This window comes from Schistocerca serialis, chromosome 8 (assembly GCF_023864345.2).
Source record: "Schistocerca serialis cubense isolate TAMUIC-IGC-003099 chromosome 8, iqSchSeri2.2, whole genome shotgun sequence".
NCBI classification, from domain to species: Eukaryota; Metazoa; Arthropoda; class Insecta; order Orthoptera; family Acrididae; genus Schistocerca; species Schistocerca serialis.
Genome location: NC_064645.1, coordinates 563,049,670 through 563,067,359, shown reverse-complemented (window position 1 = coordinate 563,067,359; position 17,690 = coordinate 563,049,670). Strand labels below are relative to the sequence as shown.

Sequence of the window (17,690 nt, the reverse complement as noted above, 5' to 3'; positions counted from 1 at the left end):
CAAATGTTTCTGTAATGTATTTTATTTCTTATTTTGACAAATCACTTCACAAAACATTTGACTTTTTAACAATTTTTTCCGACTTGTTCCTGACAGCTTAAGAGATTTTTCTCTCTCTTCCTGAATTTTGTAGGGTGATATGAAGGTAGTTCTTTCTGTAGCCGCCGCCCCCCCCCCCCCCTCGCCCCCCCCCTTCCCCCCCGTCAAAGTGGGAGTCTCAAAATATATACACATCACAATTAATCTGTTTGTACCTGTAGAAGTCTATTTGAGAATTTGTTGTGCTGTATTGTGATTGTGCTGTAGCGTACGTCTCGGGCACATCATTGGGCTTTCTACATATCATTGTAGAATATTTCATGCCTTTTCAATTGATCTTTAATAACTATGGGTCATCGAGTTTTCAAACTCCAACTAATAAAATCTCTGAAAGAACTACTACTTGCAGAAAATGTGCTTCACAGTTTTGTTTCCATGTTAGAAACTTCTTTGGCAGTCATGCTGTAACTTGTTGATGCTTTGCCTCCATGAATCTCTTTCATACTGTGTGAATCACTACAGATTACAAATTAAGAACTTCATAGTGCTCACTTCATTTTCATTTGTAATGTAATAACTTTGAATGTACGGTGTGCACCTCGCATTGTATGTTCACAGTTGAAAGAAGTGTGCTCTTAAACTTATCTCCAGAAGATTAGCCTCTCACACAAAGTACAATATTGTCTGCTTACATTAAACTTTGTGACCAATATTTCAGTGACTGAATCTGTGGGACCGAGCAAGTGACAGTCTTCCTCTGACTGAGTGTGCTCACTGTGTTGCCAGTTTTATGAATGACACTGAGTAACATTAATGTTGTTTACTGTCTGTCTCTTCTCTCTACTCTCAAAAATATATAGAATATTCTTTAATGCCCTTGTAAGGTCACCTATTATAGCATTATGAACATATTTGTGCAGACCAAATAAACATGTATTTGAATTATACCATTAGAAAAATTAAAACTAACATGTAGATACGAAGCTTTGCATGGTGGGCAGTCTTAGCAATGTGCCAGTGCCTTCCAAATTTACCAACATTATGAGGAGAGTTTCTGAAGACTGTCAGTCAGCTGTGTGTATGTTGCAGAGCATGACTTTGGCAGTCACAAAAGAATAAACTGCTTAACTTGTCTGCAGTTTCTCCCTCTGCAGACATTAGTTATCTGTGTCTATCTCTCCCTGACTCAACTGCCTTGTTGCTTTGAATTACATTTTCTTTCATACTCAGATATCATTTTTTCCTTGTCTTACTTTCTGTTCACATCCTTACATCTCTGTTATATACGGAAATATTTTGCTTTGACTATACAAGTCTGTCCTGTCAGTGTTCAAATGTTCCAAAGGGAATATTGAATTTGCAGCCTCACAGTTGATTCAGTTTGCTCATTAGGTTTTATTCATTACTCTCAGCTTCACACACGAGGTGAGTTCTGCTCTATATTTTCTAGTCTTGTACATTTCCAGTTCTCTATTTTGCATTATTATGTATTGTAATTCTAAATTTGGGTGCTGTTCTTCATTTTTGTATACTATTATGAGAAGGCACAACTTTTAAATGCAATGTATCTTATTTGTTCTTTGAAGTTTCAGTAGAACATATTGGATACGGTGACACAGTGGCAAGTGCCCGTTACGAACAGAGACGTGCAATGCTGGAACGTACACTTTCTGAGGCATTCCATGACTTGACACAGTTGTGCCTGTTGCGAGAACCATCAGCACGTCCAACGGCTGCTCAGTTGTTACAGCATCAATTTTTCAAGCAGTGTCGGCGGGCTTCCCAGCACTTACCTGATCTTCTGCGGCCTGTGCTGCCTCTCACTGACAATAGGACAGCAAGCTATGGTGAGCAGTCACCGCAACATGTCTCACGAATTGGAAATTGCTGTTGCTTTATGGTGATGAAAAGATAATTTTTACGAGATTGTGTTTCACAAAAGGAAGGATCATTGTTAGCAGTAAAAGATAAACCGCATAAGGACATGGTAAAAGCTACACAACTTATAATGGAAATGAAGATAGCACTTTATCACATTTTGTTTTGTTTCTGTGAGACTTGTAATATCTCGCATCCATTTCTTAAATTTCTTGTAATAGCAACTACTTATTTCTTTGTGAAAATGGTTTTAGAGTAATTTCACTCCATGGCTTTTAAAAACAGATTATGTTAGTGCTGTTGTACTGTAAGTTCCTATATAATACCTCAAGTGCACAAATGGCACTGATGTAACTCCCAATTTTTGCTGATAAATCTTTCATATTTGGGAGTGAATAAATACAGCTATAATTCTGTGATATTTTTCAGACTTCACATTGAATTTAGCTGAGAACAGATAGATAACAATGTGAAAGTAATTTGTTGTTCCTTTTTTGCATTACTAGTGAATATAAACAATCACTGAATGAATGAGTAGCAACTGCTACAAACTACACAACAGATAGACTTCACACTCAAGGCAGTTATGCAAATTTCACTTGTGTCTCCAGAAGACTAATTTGTAAAATTAAGGCAATTATTAATTACAGTAAAAACAAGCTTGAAAACATCATGGAGAATTGAATTTGTAGACACACAGTGATGGTAAAGCCAATACAAGATGTATTAATTAAATTCTTTAATACACATAATTTATATGAAGTAGGAATAAAGGCAATGATGCAGAAATGAAAGACCAAAACAGTGAAAGCAATCAGCAGTTTGTAGTGAGGTAGAACAAGTAATGAAGAAGTGTAAGCTGGCACTGATACATTATATTTCAGCGTTCTTCACAAAAATATATTTGGTGATAAGGTGCCTGTGTGATAGTGATGAGCATAGGGTATAAAATGTCCAAATTGTGGAATGGAAATTTAAACACTTCAGAGAAATGTGTTATCACTTAAAAATAGGCAAGTAGAAAACAGTGTGCAGATGAGAATACATATTAAAGTCGGTGATAAAGGTGACAAGTAGTACGGAATGAATGTAAAAGAAAACATTGGTAATTGGAATGAAAACTTTTCCTCATCCATCTGACTTGAGCTTGCACTGAGCATTGTGTATTCAGCAAAGGCCAAACATTTTCTAACCACAGTCTTTCTGACAACCCCACTCCCCTCTTGGTTAGGCCTCCACTTACTATTTCTTTTCAGCTGCTAATCACCACTGATCCCCTCCATCACTTGATCCTCTCTCCCCCATTTGTTCACTTGAACCCCCATTTGCTCACTTGAACCCCCATTTGCTCACTTGAATCCCTCACGCTTAATTGATCTCCTCCCTATCGTGATTTCTCACATGCCATCATCCTCACAGCCTCCCCAAATCCTTTCCTCATCTTGCTGCTTTATATGTCACATCATTTATTCATATATTTGAGCCCTCTGAAAACACACATGCACACCCCTTGTTCATCTTTTATAAAACTCCCTTCATATTTCTACATGGCATTTGCAGTATAGATTAGCATCTAAGCATGTACACTGCACCTCCATCATTTTGTATTTCTTTCTCCATAATATCACTTTTTATCATCCCTGATTTATTTTTGCAGTATGTCAGATGTCAGAACCTCTTTGTTCTAACCAATATATTAAAGCAATGTTTTGTCTCGGTTGGTTGGTGTATGTTAATAAAAGACCCGTGAGTGACATGTCTATTCACAGTTCATCTTGCTGCTTTATATGCCACATCATTTATTCATATATTTGATCCCTCATTTCAGCTGTTTCTAAAATTTTAGCATTTAATTTTCATTGTTGTATTGCATTGTATCTATAGTTACATTGATCAGAGTCATAGTTTTTTCTGCTATTGGCAGTATAAAAATTGGACAAAGTAGAAATTCGTTACTGGTAGCAAAGAATTTTGTGTAATTGTATCACAAATTTTCTGTTTTGTATTGAATTAATCTACCAGCAGAAGCTCTACTGAACTAGTTAATGTACTTTTTTGTAGGATTTTAAGCATGAATGATAGCTGTTTTTTAATAATTTTACTTTTGAAATTGGGTTCCACATCTTGGAGTTAACTGTTGATAATCACGAAACTGTAGGCTTTTGCCCCACATTTCACTGAATAGTTTTGTTAGTCCTAACTAAACTAGAGTAGATTAAATTATTTCAACATTTGAAACTCATTTAAAAGAATTTATTTATGTATGAAGTAGCAAAAGTCTTTGGAAAAAATCAGACTAGATCAGTATTCATTGAGAAACCTACCTTTCCTTTTGCTTCAATGTTTTCAGGTACTGAAACAGTCCATTTTTTTCCAGGTGATCCAGAATTGCTGTTTGTTTCTGAATCACTATCAGATTTAGAGATAGCACCTTTAAAATGGAATTTTTAAGTGTGTGTGACATGCTTTGGGAACTGGTGTGGTTGAGTGTAAAACACTATGAAAGTCTGACAGACACATTGCTGTTTTGCAAAGGAACAGTGGCCACTCCGGGTGCCAAGTAGTGCCATTGTTTCAACAACACTAACTTATTTGTTGATGTGGTGTATGTTAATGTTTCTAACATATTATACTCTCTTCTGTGAAGGGATTATTTGCCAGTTTGTTGTAAATGTTTATGTGATTACAAATACAGAATTAATATTAATTTAAAGTAATTCCTGTTGTTTGTGAAGACTGAAGGTTTCACATGCAGTGTCAGCACATGGCTGTCTGTTGCTTTGTTTTAGCCTCTGATACCAAAGTTTTATTAATTGTAATGGAGGTATATCTTATTGCTATTTTTGTAAATCACTGTAATTGAAACCTTTTATCTAAACAGCAAGTCACTACATAAAGAGCCAGTACAAATGTTCTAAATAAAATATTTTAAATGAAGCAGTGTATATAAATGGGTTATGATCCACAGCAAATAAAAGGTTTGTAATGTTGAAGATCTCATATTTCACAGAATGTGCAAATTTTAACGGCAGGGAACAAAACCCATTGTATTGGTATTCTAAAAAGTGATTCATGTAAATGCATGTAATCAGATGTGCAGAAACTTTTGTGATAGATATGTGGATGGCTGTGTGGGGTGGTGTTATTCAGTATCTGTGGGTTGTACAAAATTCTTTTAATTAGTAGCTTTAAAATAATTTAAGCTGTGTACTCATTATTGTGAAAGAGATTTATCCTTATATGTAGATTCTATGTTCTTATTGATATTATTTCAGCTGTTCACTTTCAGAATTTAAAGGTGCTAAGTTTCTTAAATTTGTGAATGGAGTAAAATCAGAGTATGACTTTGTACACTTGTTTTTGAACAAGCTTAATACTTCCTATCAATGAAAAAGGGTAGAATAAAAATTATTCCACTTGAAAGTATGTTAAGAGAGGTGAGTGAGAGAGAGAGAGAGAGAGAGAGAGAGAGAGAGAGAGAGAGAGATTAATACATTTAATTATTGCTTGTAAAAAGCATTTATTCAGTGCAAGTCCCGTGTTCAAGGATTTATTAGAGAGAGAGATGCATTGTGTGTCTTTAATAAAATTCTTATTGTATGTCCCATGTATAATATCAATTTTTCTGCCCATCTGATTAAATTACAAAGATGTGAGTAATCAAGACTAAGGAACAGAATCTGTGTATATTTGCCTTTGCTTTAATCTGCCAGTACTGAACTGCAAAATAAGTGGCACAAATTTATCTACAATAGTAATGACATATGACCTGCTTTTAAACAGGCATATATCTGTATTAAAACTTCATATCTGATGTAACACGCCTTGAAGTGTGTTACCTCACAAATTAGTACTGATGCCATCACATATTTTACTAATTAATAAGTTGTGGGCATCAATGATAGAAATTGGATTGATTGTTATTTCACATTTTGAGGCTGCTGCTTTTAATAGGTATGAGAACTATATGATGGATTCTGTTACAAGCAGCATAAAATAGTAACATGAACTGACCAATTTTACAAATGCCTTTATTAAAATATCACCCTTTCCTATGATGCTAGTTTCTTTGTTCAAAGTTTCGCAGATAGTGAAAAAAATTGCATATATTTTTATGTATTTATAAATATCCTTCATTTTTCACTATTGCAAGACGTGGTATAATTTTTTGTAAGCTACTGTGATCATCAAAAGAGTTCTCCTAGGTGCAAACATTGTACATTTGTGCAATCATTAAAAAACTAATGTGAAAGATGAATAAAGCACAGTGAAGGCAGGAATTCAATTTTTGCTATTCACTTATTCACATTCTGGTGTTTTCCTTTGCTGCCACTAATCCTGCTTTTCCAAAATGTTTGCGTTGTTATTCTTTCCCTCTCCTCCTCAGAAGAGTGTAGTTTACGCTACAGGTACAAGGCATCTGCATAAACAGTATATGTTTGGTATCTTATATTTTTCAATTTAACCATGTGCTTAAGTAAGTGAATTTACATTCTGCAGAACCCAGATACAGAACATCCTCCAATCACAGATTTACATTTTCCATTGTTATTAAATATCTCAAAAATATATGCCAGACAGGCCTCATTCAACAAGACTGTGGTTGATTTATCACATGATAGTAAACGTACCTCAGGTATAACCCTTTCTGTGATACTCTCTTCTCCAGTGAAAAACAGAACATAAAACACAGTTTTGAGAAAGCCCTTCTGGAGGTTTCTTGTACATTTATACTGATGTCATTTAATAATTAAGAAGTTATGGGCAAAAATAAATTAACTTGTCCAAGTATTAGAGTTTTTACTTTCTAAATACCTGTCGGCATTCAAACATCCCATGTTCATGGAAACGAAGCACTCATAAAGTACATGGTTAGTATTATAATTAAACTGTTATCATGGCATTCACAATTGTTAAGCACGTGGAAAGACGGGAACTGTAGCTGCTTAAAATAATAGGATAAGCAAGCTTGCTTTCTGCTAATTATTTAAAATAGGAATTTGCAAATTTTTAAAAGTATAAATACTGTATAAGATATTTTAAATGATTTACTGGTATAGTAATGTATTTATTTAGTCTACTGAAGCAATTTACTGGCAGCTGTGTGGCATTGTCATGTATGAGATCTACAGATGTGTCCTTGACCAAACCAGAAGCTTTGAACAGTTTCTGTTGTTGTCCTTGGCAAAATTATTTAATCTCACTCGGTTGTATACTTTCGTCTAAAGTCTCTGAACCAATGAAGCTGTTAGAGATGTATAGACTAAAATCACAGATTTGCTGTCTCTCTTCAGTCTTCTGCTTAGATGACAGGTTTCTTAACCTCTTTCTCAGATTAGTACTTCAATCTACAGCTCTATTGGTATTTTTTGTAAGCCTGTGCTGCTGGTTGCGAAATAATCTTGAAGTTTGTCTTCCTTCAAATCAAACTTACGATTGTTTCTTTATATTAATTTGCATTAACCAACATTCAAATATTTTATGACTGTAGACACCTTGAACTAGGTAGGTATGAAACATAGAAGACAGGATAACTTATAATATTGTCTTGTAAAATTTGTATATTGTGTTTTTACTAGACTTTTTTTTCCATTTTGTTCTTTTTTCCAATATCATTTAAATGTTACAAAGCAGAAGATTTTTCAAAGACTAATTTTACTTTTGAATTAGTTGGCAGTTCTTTCATCAAACACTGTTTCTTTTGCAGTAATCATACAATGAAGACTTTTACGACTGGATGTTTCAGCTGCGGGAATTCTTCCAGGTTGTATGACCGTGGTCCATGGAACTCTTCAATCCCTGATGTTTTGTCCAAAGCTATGTCTTCGGAGGTGCTCCTGGTTGTGCGGAGTCTTGCCGACAATCGGACGAAACATCAGGGATAGAAGAGTTCCATGAACCATTGCCATACAACCCGGAAGAATTCTTTGATTTTTTCCTCTGAAATTTTGTATTGTAGATTAAATTGCAAATTTATTATGTCCAACTTGTTTTTGCAAGTAACAAAAATTTACTGAATAAAAACACAATCTTACAATACTTTCTTATAGAAACTTCTCATACTACGGTTGATAACTAATCCCCAGTAGTCAGTACTAATGCACCATGCAATAAACTGTATGACATGACCATTAGACAAACAGTGAACATTTTCTTGGTATGAGTTACAAAGTTTAAATACAGTCAAAATAATACTTTTTTTCGCATAAAATGCACCGAGACCTTAGACATTAATGTGCCCATACTCTGATTAAATTATATTTTATGTATTCCTTGAAAAGTCTTAATATTTCAGTTTGTTATTATTATGTTAATTAAATATTGCTATTATTATTTTAGTGAATTTGTCTACGTGTGATGTAATATTAGTAAAGTTGTTAAAGTGAAAACAATCTAGCAGTACTATGCAAACATATATGATAAATATCTTACGAACACATTAAAACACAACCAAATGCACTTTGATAAATATATGCTTTTAGTCATCACTTTGCTTTTCAACATGCTAGGTCAAATATAATGTTCACTTTATAATAGAGGGAAACCTTCCACGTGGGAAAAATGTTCACTTTGTGTTACGAAAGTCGTCCTTCATTGTACACAGTACAGGCCAGGGCATAATTCCACACAATACCTTTAAATGACTGGCAAATTTGTCGCTAAACTGCCGTGATCCAGCTTTGCTACTTGAAAAATTATTATAAAACAATCTGCGCTGTAAAAACAATAATGTAAATTTTAAATGGGCCGGGTAATGATGTCAGACTGCAGTGATGTTCTTTTCTGTCTGCTGTAGACAGTGCTATAATTCTAAAAACTGGGATTATTTGACATATGTTTAACACTTCCACAAATAACTCAAATCACACTTTAAGTTATTATCTATTGGCATTAGCTCAATAAATTACATTACATTAGATTACAGACCTGGACAAGCAGTATATGTAATCAGAATGAGATTTTCACTCTGCAGCGGAGTGTGCGCTGATATGAAACTTCCTGGCAGATTAAAACTGTGTGCCCGACCGAGACTCGAACTCGGGACCTTTGCCTTTCGCGGGCAAGTGCTCTACCAACTCAGCTACCGAAGCACGACTCACGCTCAGTTGGTAGAGCACTTGCCCGCGAAAGGCAAAGGTCCCGAGTTCGAGTCTCGGTCGGGCACACAGTTTTAATCTGCCAGGAAGTTTCATATCAGCGCACACTCCGCTGCAGTGTGAAAATCTCATTCTGGAAACATCCCCCAGGCTGTGGCTAAGCCATGTCTCCGCAATATCCTTTCTTTCAGGAGTGCTAGTTCTGCAAGGTTCGCAGGAGAGCTTCTGTAAAGTTTGGAAGGTAGGAGATGAGGTACTGGCAGAAGTGAAGCTGTGAGTACCGGGCGTGAGTCGTGCTTCGGTAGCTCAGTTGGTAGAGCACTTGCCCGCGAAAGGCAAAGGTCCCGAGTTCGAGTCTCGGTCGGGCACACAGTTTTAATCTGCCAGGAAGTTTCATATCAGCGCACACTCCGCTGCAGAGTGAAAGTCTCATTCTGGAAACATCCCCCAGGCTGTGGCTAAGCCATGTCTCTGCAATATCCTTTCTTTCAGGAGTGCTAGTTCTGCAAGGTTCGTAGGAGAGCTTCTGTAAAGTTTGGAAGGTAGGAGACGAGGTACTGGCAGAAGTGAAGCTGTGAGTACCGGGCGTGAGTCGTGCTTCGGTAGCTCAGTTGGTAGAGCACTTGCCCGCGAAAGGCAAAGGTCCCGAGTTCGAGTCTCGGTCGGGCACACAGTTTTAATCTGCCAGGAAGTTTCATATCAGCGCACACTCTGCTGCAGAGTGAAAATCTCATTCTGGAAACATCCCCCAGGCTGTGGCTAAGCCATGTCTCCGCAATATCCTTTCTTTCAGGAGTGCTAGTTCTGCAAGGTTCGCAGGAGAGCTTCTGTAAAGTTTGGAAGGTAGGAGACGAGGTACTGGCAGAAGTGAAGCTGTGAGTACCGGGCGTGAGTCGTGCTTCGGTAGCTCAGTTGGTAGAGCACTTGCCCGCGAAAGGCAAAGGTCCCGAGTTCGAGTCTCGGTCGGGCACACAGTTTTAATCTGCCAGGAAGTTTCAGTATATGTAATAACTCTCTGGAAGACAACTAGAGAGAGAGAGAGAGAGAGAACCTTTATGTATAGAAGTCGGTTGAAGGTTGCAGATGAACACTTATCAGTACAATGATATTGTTTATTTCTCAAATACATCATTATTGTGTTTGTTTTTTAAACTATTATTATTGTATTGTTCACATAAAACACTGTCTTTGTACGATTTATAGTCACATGAGTTTGGTTTTTGTGTGTACCACTTCATCTGCTAAAAATATTATTATTACATATTGGTATAGGGAGACTATAGACAATGAGTCTTGTGATTGGTGGCCCTCATGTAATACAGCATAATCGCGGCACTGCAAAAATCTGTCAAGCAGCAAAACAAAAAACAAAAAAAAAGTGCCATATTGTCAAGATTCCCTTTAACTCCACTTTAAACTAAGACAGAAAAATGTGTGTAAGTATACTGAGAAATCATTATCATTAGCACATTGAAATATAAAATATAATTCATCAACTGTCTTCACTTGGGTGTTGCTGGTGGTATTTCTACAGATTTAATGCCACCTGCTCCTTTTCTAAAAAAAAAAAGAAAGTTAATACAATACTGTACTTACACTTCCAGGTGGAGACATTTGTGAAATCACATAAGTTGAGTAGTTGTGTGCCTGTGATAGCATAGCTACTGGTTATGTAATCCAAGCCCAACTGGTCCCATTGGACAAAATATGTTTTGTTGTGCATTATTAACATACTCGGTGAAATGCTGGCTCAACATCTGGCAAAAAATCCAGCGAGGTTCTGGTTGTATGTAAAAGTACACCAGCAGCAAGACACAGTAGGTACTTTCACTGGGCAATAGCAATGATAATTTTAACTATGACAGTGCCTTAAAGTGGAGTTACTATCAGACATTCCTTCACCAAAGAAGACACAGTAAGTATTCCAGAATTGAAATTGACAACAGCTGCCAACAGGGTTAATTAGAAGGTACTTTTGGTGTAGCAAAGGAACTTAAGTCACTTAATGAAGGCAAGTCTTCCACTACAGGTTGTACATCAGGTAGGTTCCTTCAGAGTATGCTGATGAAATGCTCCATTTTAGCAATCGTATACAACCACTTGCTCAATCAAAGATCAGAAGCTAAGGACTGGAAAGTGGCATCGGACGCTCCAATATACAAGAAAGGAAATAGAAGCAATTTGCTGAATTATAGACCCACATCTTTGACATTGAGTTGCAGTAGCTTTTTCTAAAATATACTATGTTCAGACATTATAAAATACCTTGAAGATATTATATTGACACACAATTGGTACTGATTCAGAAAATATTGTACCTGTGAAAAACTGGCTCTGTTGTCACACAAAGTAATGGAGTGCTATTGACAGAGGATTTCACGTTGATTCCATATCTCTCAATTTCTAGAAGGCTTTTGACACTGTTCCTCACAAGTGGCTTCTAACCAAATTGCAAGCCTATGGAGTGTCGTCTCAGTTGTGTGACTAGTTTTGTGATTTCCTTTCAGAAAGTTCTCGATAGTGATTGATGAGAAGTCATCGAGTGAAACAAGTGATATTTGGCGTTCCCAAAGGAAATGTTAGAGACTCCCCATTCCTAACTTATATAAATGATTTAGGAGACAATCTGAGCAGCCTTCTGAGACTGTTTGCGGGTAGCGCTGTCATGTATCACCTGGTAAAGTCATTGGAAGACCAGAACAAACTGCAAAATGATTTAGAGAAGACATCTGTATGGTGCATAAAATGTCAATTTCCCCTAAATGATAAAAAATGTGAAGTCCTACACATGAGCACTAAAAAGCTCTGTTATGTTTTGGTTACATGACAAATCACACAAATTTAAAGGTTCTCATTTCATCTAAATACCTGGGGATTACAATTATGAACGACTTAAAACTGAAACACTCGTGTAGAAAATTCTTTGGGTAAGTCAACCTAAAAAGTGTGCTCAATTGGCAGAACTCATATAAAGGACAACTACTTTGCTAGAAGGCCTTACAATTTTGTCATCTCATTACATACATACATAAATCATGGATCTAAAGTACAGAACACTCGTCAATATAAATAATGTAACTGAGATACATCCAATGTGTCAAAAAACCTAAAATTAATGTTAATTTACAAAAATTACAAATTTATTTCATTACTCTACAAAAAAAATCTTTATCATCATTTAAAAATTTGGTGATTGAATAACATTTTTGCCCTAGGGTGGTATGTAATTTTATCTTCAGTAAACCTAATTCCATACTGTGAAAGTTTTTCCACTTTTAATTTATTAAAAGTTTTCATACCAACTTATTGAAGAGTCTGGTGGTAGAGTTTTAGTCTATGAGATGGAATATGAAATTGCCTTTGTTTCTTGTGTCATACACATGTTGAAAATGAAACAAACAAAGGAAAATCCGGGATGGAATTATGACAGTATTATGAAAAGGATAGTTTGCTGCTGCTCACCATCTAGAGGAGATGTCGAGTAGCAGACAGACAGAACAGAGAGACCACCATACATGTTCAGCTTTCAGCTAAAAGGTCTTTATCTTTTTTTTAAATAGACCACCACACACACAGTCTCTGGCCATTGAGGCTGGGTGCACCTGATGGGAAGAGCAATCTGGATCGTGGGAGTAAAGAGGGGGAGGGAGAGCGGAAAAGGAGGCGAGGAGGAGAAGAAAGACTAGTTGGCGTGTTGGCGGAATAGAAAGCTGTGTAGTGCTGGAGTGGGAACAGGGAAGGAGGTAGGCCAGTGGAGGACAGAGTCTAACAAAAGTTGTAGTTGGGGAGTGGCTTATGGGAACATATGACATAATACAGGGAGAGTTCCCACCTGTACAACTGAGAAAAGCTAGTGTTGGTAGGAAGGAGCCAGATGGCGCATGATCTGAAGCACTCACTGAAGTGAAGATCATTGTGTTGGGCAGGATGCTCCGCAACTGGGGTGGTTGGGCTCTCTCTTGGTGGCAGTTTGTTGGTGGCCATTCATTTGGACAGACATCATGTTGTTTGTCATGTCCACATAGAATGTTTGCAGCTTAGTTTTTAGATCACACAACTGCTCTCATAGGTATTCCTGAATTTGATGAGATAGGTGGTGCTTCTGACTGGACTGGAGTAGGTGGTAGTGGGAGGACATATGCTACAGATCTTGCTTGTAGGTCTTTTTCAGGTGCATGAATCATGAAGCAAGGGTTTGGGAGCAGCAGTGGAGTATGGATGGATGAGGATATTGTGTAGGTTTGGTGGGTTGTAGAATACCACAGTGAGAGGGACGAGAAGGATAGTGGGTAGGATATTCCTCAATTCATCGCGTGATGGGTCATTAAAACCCTGGTGGAGAATGTGATCCAGTTGGTCCAGTCCTGGGTGGTACCGAGTCACGAGAGGAGTGCTCCTCTGTGGTCACATGGTAAGTGACTGGCGAGACAAGGCACAGGAGATCTGTTTCTGTGCAAGGTTCGGATGGTAATTTTGTTCTGTGAAGACCTCAGTGAGACCCTTATATTTGTAGAGGGACTGTTTGTCACTACAGTGTCTAGGCTGTATGGAAAGGTAGAGGAGAACCAGGTGAAGTGAATGGGGGAGGCTCTGGATGATCTTGATCTTCACCTGGAAGATGGCTATACCAGTATCTCTACCTACCACCAGCAAAAACTACACTTCAACAACTACCACCCCTTCCATATTAAGGAGTCCTTGCTTTTTATCGGTTAAATATGATTTGAACCATTTCAAAGCACTACCTTCTATGAGGTGTGATTGTAAAAATTTTCAGAATGGGCTTGTAATTGTGCAATGGTGGTACTTATATGCTACTGTGATACATCTCCTTCAAAATAGTCTCCTTCAGACTCCAATGGTGTTTCCACTTTTGGAAACATTCCTGGAAAGTTTTTTTTTCCTGAAGTGTGTTAAGGACACACTCCGTATTTGCCTGTATGTCTTCAGTCGAGTCAAACTGCTTCCCTTTCAGTGAAAATTTCAGTTTAGGAAACAGAAGACTGCAGGGGCCAAATCAGGGGAATATGGCAGTTGTGGAAGCACAGGAATTTGGTCAAAAATTCAGTGATGGAGGAGGCACGATGAGCCGGAGCATTGTCATGGTGTAGCACCTAACTCCTGTCTTTCCACACTGCAGGCCTTTTCCTCCGCACCTTTTCGCACAAACGTGCAATGACACATTTGTAGTATTCTCTGTCCACCAGGGGTAAATTCATGATGCACAATACCGGAAGAATCGGAAAAAAAGGTCACTAACATTGTCTTTGAAGTGTTGGCAGAAGAGCCAACACCGTGTTGCTAGAGGAGGCCGAAATGCACGCTTTTAAGCTCACGCAGATTGGCGTGAGGTCTGGAACAGTTAAGGGAATTAATAGTAGCAAATAAAGTACGTAATACTTAACTTTAATCCGGAAGTGGTGTACATCGCTCTTGACGGTACATGTTTTATAATTGCACTATAAACTGGTAATGGCGCCTTGCTAGGTCGTAGCAAATGACGTAGCTGAAGGCTAAGCTAACTATCGTCTCGGCAAATGAGAGCGTATGTATCAGTGTAGCATCGCTAGCAAAGTCGGCTGTACAACTGGGGCGAGTGCCAGGATGTCTCACTAGACCTGCCATGTGGCGGCGCTCGGTCTGCAATCACTGACAGTGGCGACACGCGGGTCCGGCGTATACTAATGGACCGCGGCTGATTTAAAGGCTACCACCTAGCAAGTGTGGTGTCTGGCGGTGACACCACAGTCTTCACCTTCGACCGACTTTGCCGTGCTTTTTTCGGTCGTGGTAAACCTAGAGTCTTCCGCTGCGAAGACTGCACTTTGGTTTCAGGATCATATCCATATACCCACAATTCGTCACCTGTAATTACCCTGTTTAACAAATCTGGGTCATTTTTAGTCTGCTTAATCAGATCTTGACACACTTCAAGTCAGTATTGTCTCTGATCACTTGACAACACTTTTGGAATGAATTTTGCGGACACTCGACACATGTTCAGATCTTCAGTTAAAATTGACTGAACTGCATATAAACTTAAATGTAGTTCATCAGCCATCTCCATAATTGTAAGTCTATGATCAGAGCACACTAAGTCGCAAACTTTCACAACATTTTCATTCGTTTTTGAGGTGGAAAGATGGCTGGACCGTGGTTCATCTTCAAATGATTCATGGCCATTTTTAAATCTGTTGAACGAGACAAAAACATTTGACTGGTTCATACAATTATCTCCAAAAGCTGTTTTCAACAGTTCGTAAGTCTCAGAAGCTGATTTCCTGGTTTTAAAACAAAATTTCACACAAGCTTGTTGCTCCATTTTTAAGTCCATTTTCACGCAGACAGAATCTGGCAACTAGCCCTAACATACCCACACTCAACCAGCTGCCACGACAAACTGAATAAAGGAAACACAGTTTCCTGTCAGAGGGCATTCAAGGACAAGGCAATGACTCACTCCCCACTCTCCATGTACCTGCCCGCCAAACAAGTAAGCAGTAGCGGATCCATTCTTAAAACGTTTCAATCACACCTTGTATGTCATATCTTTCTAATTTATGTAACAATAGAGAGTCATTTACACAGTCAAAACTCTTTGTAAGATCGCAGAAAATTCCTGTTGCTTTTTGAGATCTGTCCAGAGAGAAACAAATTTCTAAACAAAGTTGTTGATACTGCATGTTACTCTTCTCTTTCTGGAAGCCAAACTGATTTAATCTGATGATAGATTTTGTTATGAAATGTTGGATCTGGATTGTAAAAACATTTTCAAATGCTTTTGGGAATTTGGGGAGAAGACTTACTGGTTGGTAGTTGCCTCCATCTTCCCTTGTGCCTTCTTTTATGACGGCTTTACCGCTGCATGCTTTGTAGCATCTTCAAATGACTGGTTTAGTATTTCACATAGGGGTCCTAATATTATACTGCCTACACTGTGTATGTCCATCCTATTCTGGAGTACTGCTGTGCAGCATGGGATCCTTACCAGATAGGATTGGTGGAGGACATCATAAAAGGTTAAAAAAGGTAGTTTGTATTGTATTATCACGAAATAGGGGAGAGAGTATCACAGATATGATAAGTGATTTTGGATTGCAATCATTAAAACAAAGGTGTCTTTTGTATCAGTGAGATACTTCACAAAATTTCAGTAACCATCTTTCTCCTCTGGATGCGAAAGTATTTTATTCAACACCACATAGATAGGGAGAAATGGCTACCACATTAAAATAAAAGAAGCCCAGAAATAGTCTGAAAGTGATTTTATGAACCCTCTGCCAAACACAGTAAGTATGTATTGCAGAGTAGTCATGTAGATCTATGTCGAACAGAACCAGATCATTATTGCAATCTAACAACGAGTAAGTGTTTGATGACGTATATAGGTTTGTTTTTCCTTTTACTTTCCGAGAAGGTTTCTTGTACATTTGGATGTATATTATTTGAGGCTGTCTGTCCATTTTTTTAAGGTTATGACATTACACTGAAGCGAACTGAGATTGTGATCATGATCACTATAGTTGAGTCGACATTAGTTGATCCATGACTGTAGCCGTTGGGCATGGCAGCTCCACGGGTGTACCACAACCAATAACATAACACCATTTTGTAAACATCTCTATGGCAACAGATTAATTTTGTCACAGCTCTGTAGATGGCATCTGTTTTTGCCTGCAGCCGTTAGTGCTACACAGTTGAAAGCTGGTAACAATGCTAAGAGCTTTTCAGGGATCTACTTACGCTGCCTCAACTGCAGTGACGATTTCTACAATAATAACAATAATAATTAATTGTGTAAAAATTGGTGCCATTGTTATAAATATTTAGGTGGGCAATGAGAGAGTTTTCTTTTGAGGCATAAAATTCAGAGTTCTGCTGTGGGCCAAAACCATTCACAACAAACACCATTTTTGAACTTCGCAATATAAAGTAGTAACTTTTGCAAAGATCAGACACACAGTAGGATTTTAACTGCACTGTATCTTTATGAGAAAAACCAACTACAGCAATGTGAAACCTATCTGTGTTGGTATGGATTCCAATCAATACCTAGCATTGCTGAGTCAGCGTACTTGATTTAAAAATAATAAGAGCAAGTGCTAAGGACACCTGAAACAGAAATAGACAAATTAAAATTTATTGAGATATGAATATTCCATAAGGCAATGACAGCAGGAACAAATTGAAGCATTTAATGTAGAGAGAATGCAATAACACAGCAAGTAAAGACTGAAGACAGTAATGAAAAAGCTTGTTAAAGATTTTGGTTTATTTAAGATAAAAAAAAAACTATAGGAAAAATGTGTAATACAGGTGGTCTGCAATATAATTTGCTTAGAAAGAAACCCGTAACGAGGAGCACAGAAACAAAGTTAGAATGGCGAAGGCAGACACACAGGATTGTTGTGAAAGATATAATGAAAGCAAAATGTTGGGACATACAGGCAAATTAAGTATTATGTCAGACAAGTTGAAAGCAAAGGTGTTATACAAAGTAAAAATACTAAGCTTCTGTTAAATGTAAAAAAAAAAAAAAAAAAGTTCCCTTCCACCAAGCAAGTGTCTGAGGTAGTGTTAAGACACTAGACTCATACTCGGGAGGATGACGATTCAGATCCCCATCCTACCAACCAATATTTCAGTTATCTGTAGAAAGACTACACCTGATGTTCC

At 37.6% G+C, this 17,690-nt stretch overlaps 1 protein-coding gene across 3 annotated transcripts in view; it reads left to right on the top strand.

Moving 5' to 3' along the window:
* Window positions 1-6,226, top strand: part of LOC126416249 (STE20-related kinase adapter protein alpha) — a 34,185-nt gene extending 27,959 nt beyond the window's left edge. For 2 of the 3 annotated variants that reach the window (XM_050083872.1, XM_050083871.1), the window contains exons 6-7: window positions 1,626-1,886; window positions 4,295-6,226. In XM_050083872.1, coding sequence (XP_049939829.1) covers window positions 1,626-1,886; window positions 4,295-4,368 — 335 coding nt within the window. In that variant the 3' untranslated portion in view covers window positions 4,369-6,226. The remainder of the gene's footprint in view (window positions 1-1,625; window positions 1,887-4,294) is intronic. The other variant, XM_050083873.1, reaches the window with a different exon arrangement.
* Window positions 6,227-17,690: the final 11,464 nt, after the last annotated feature.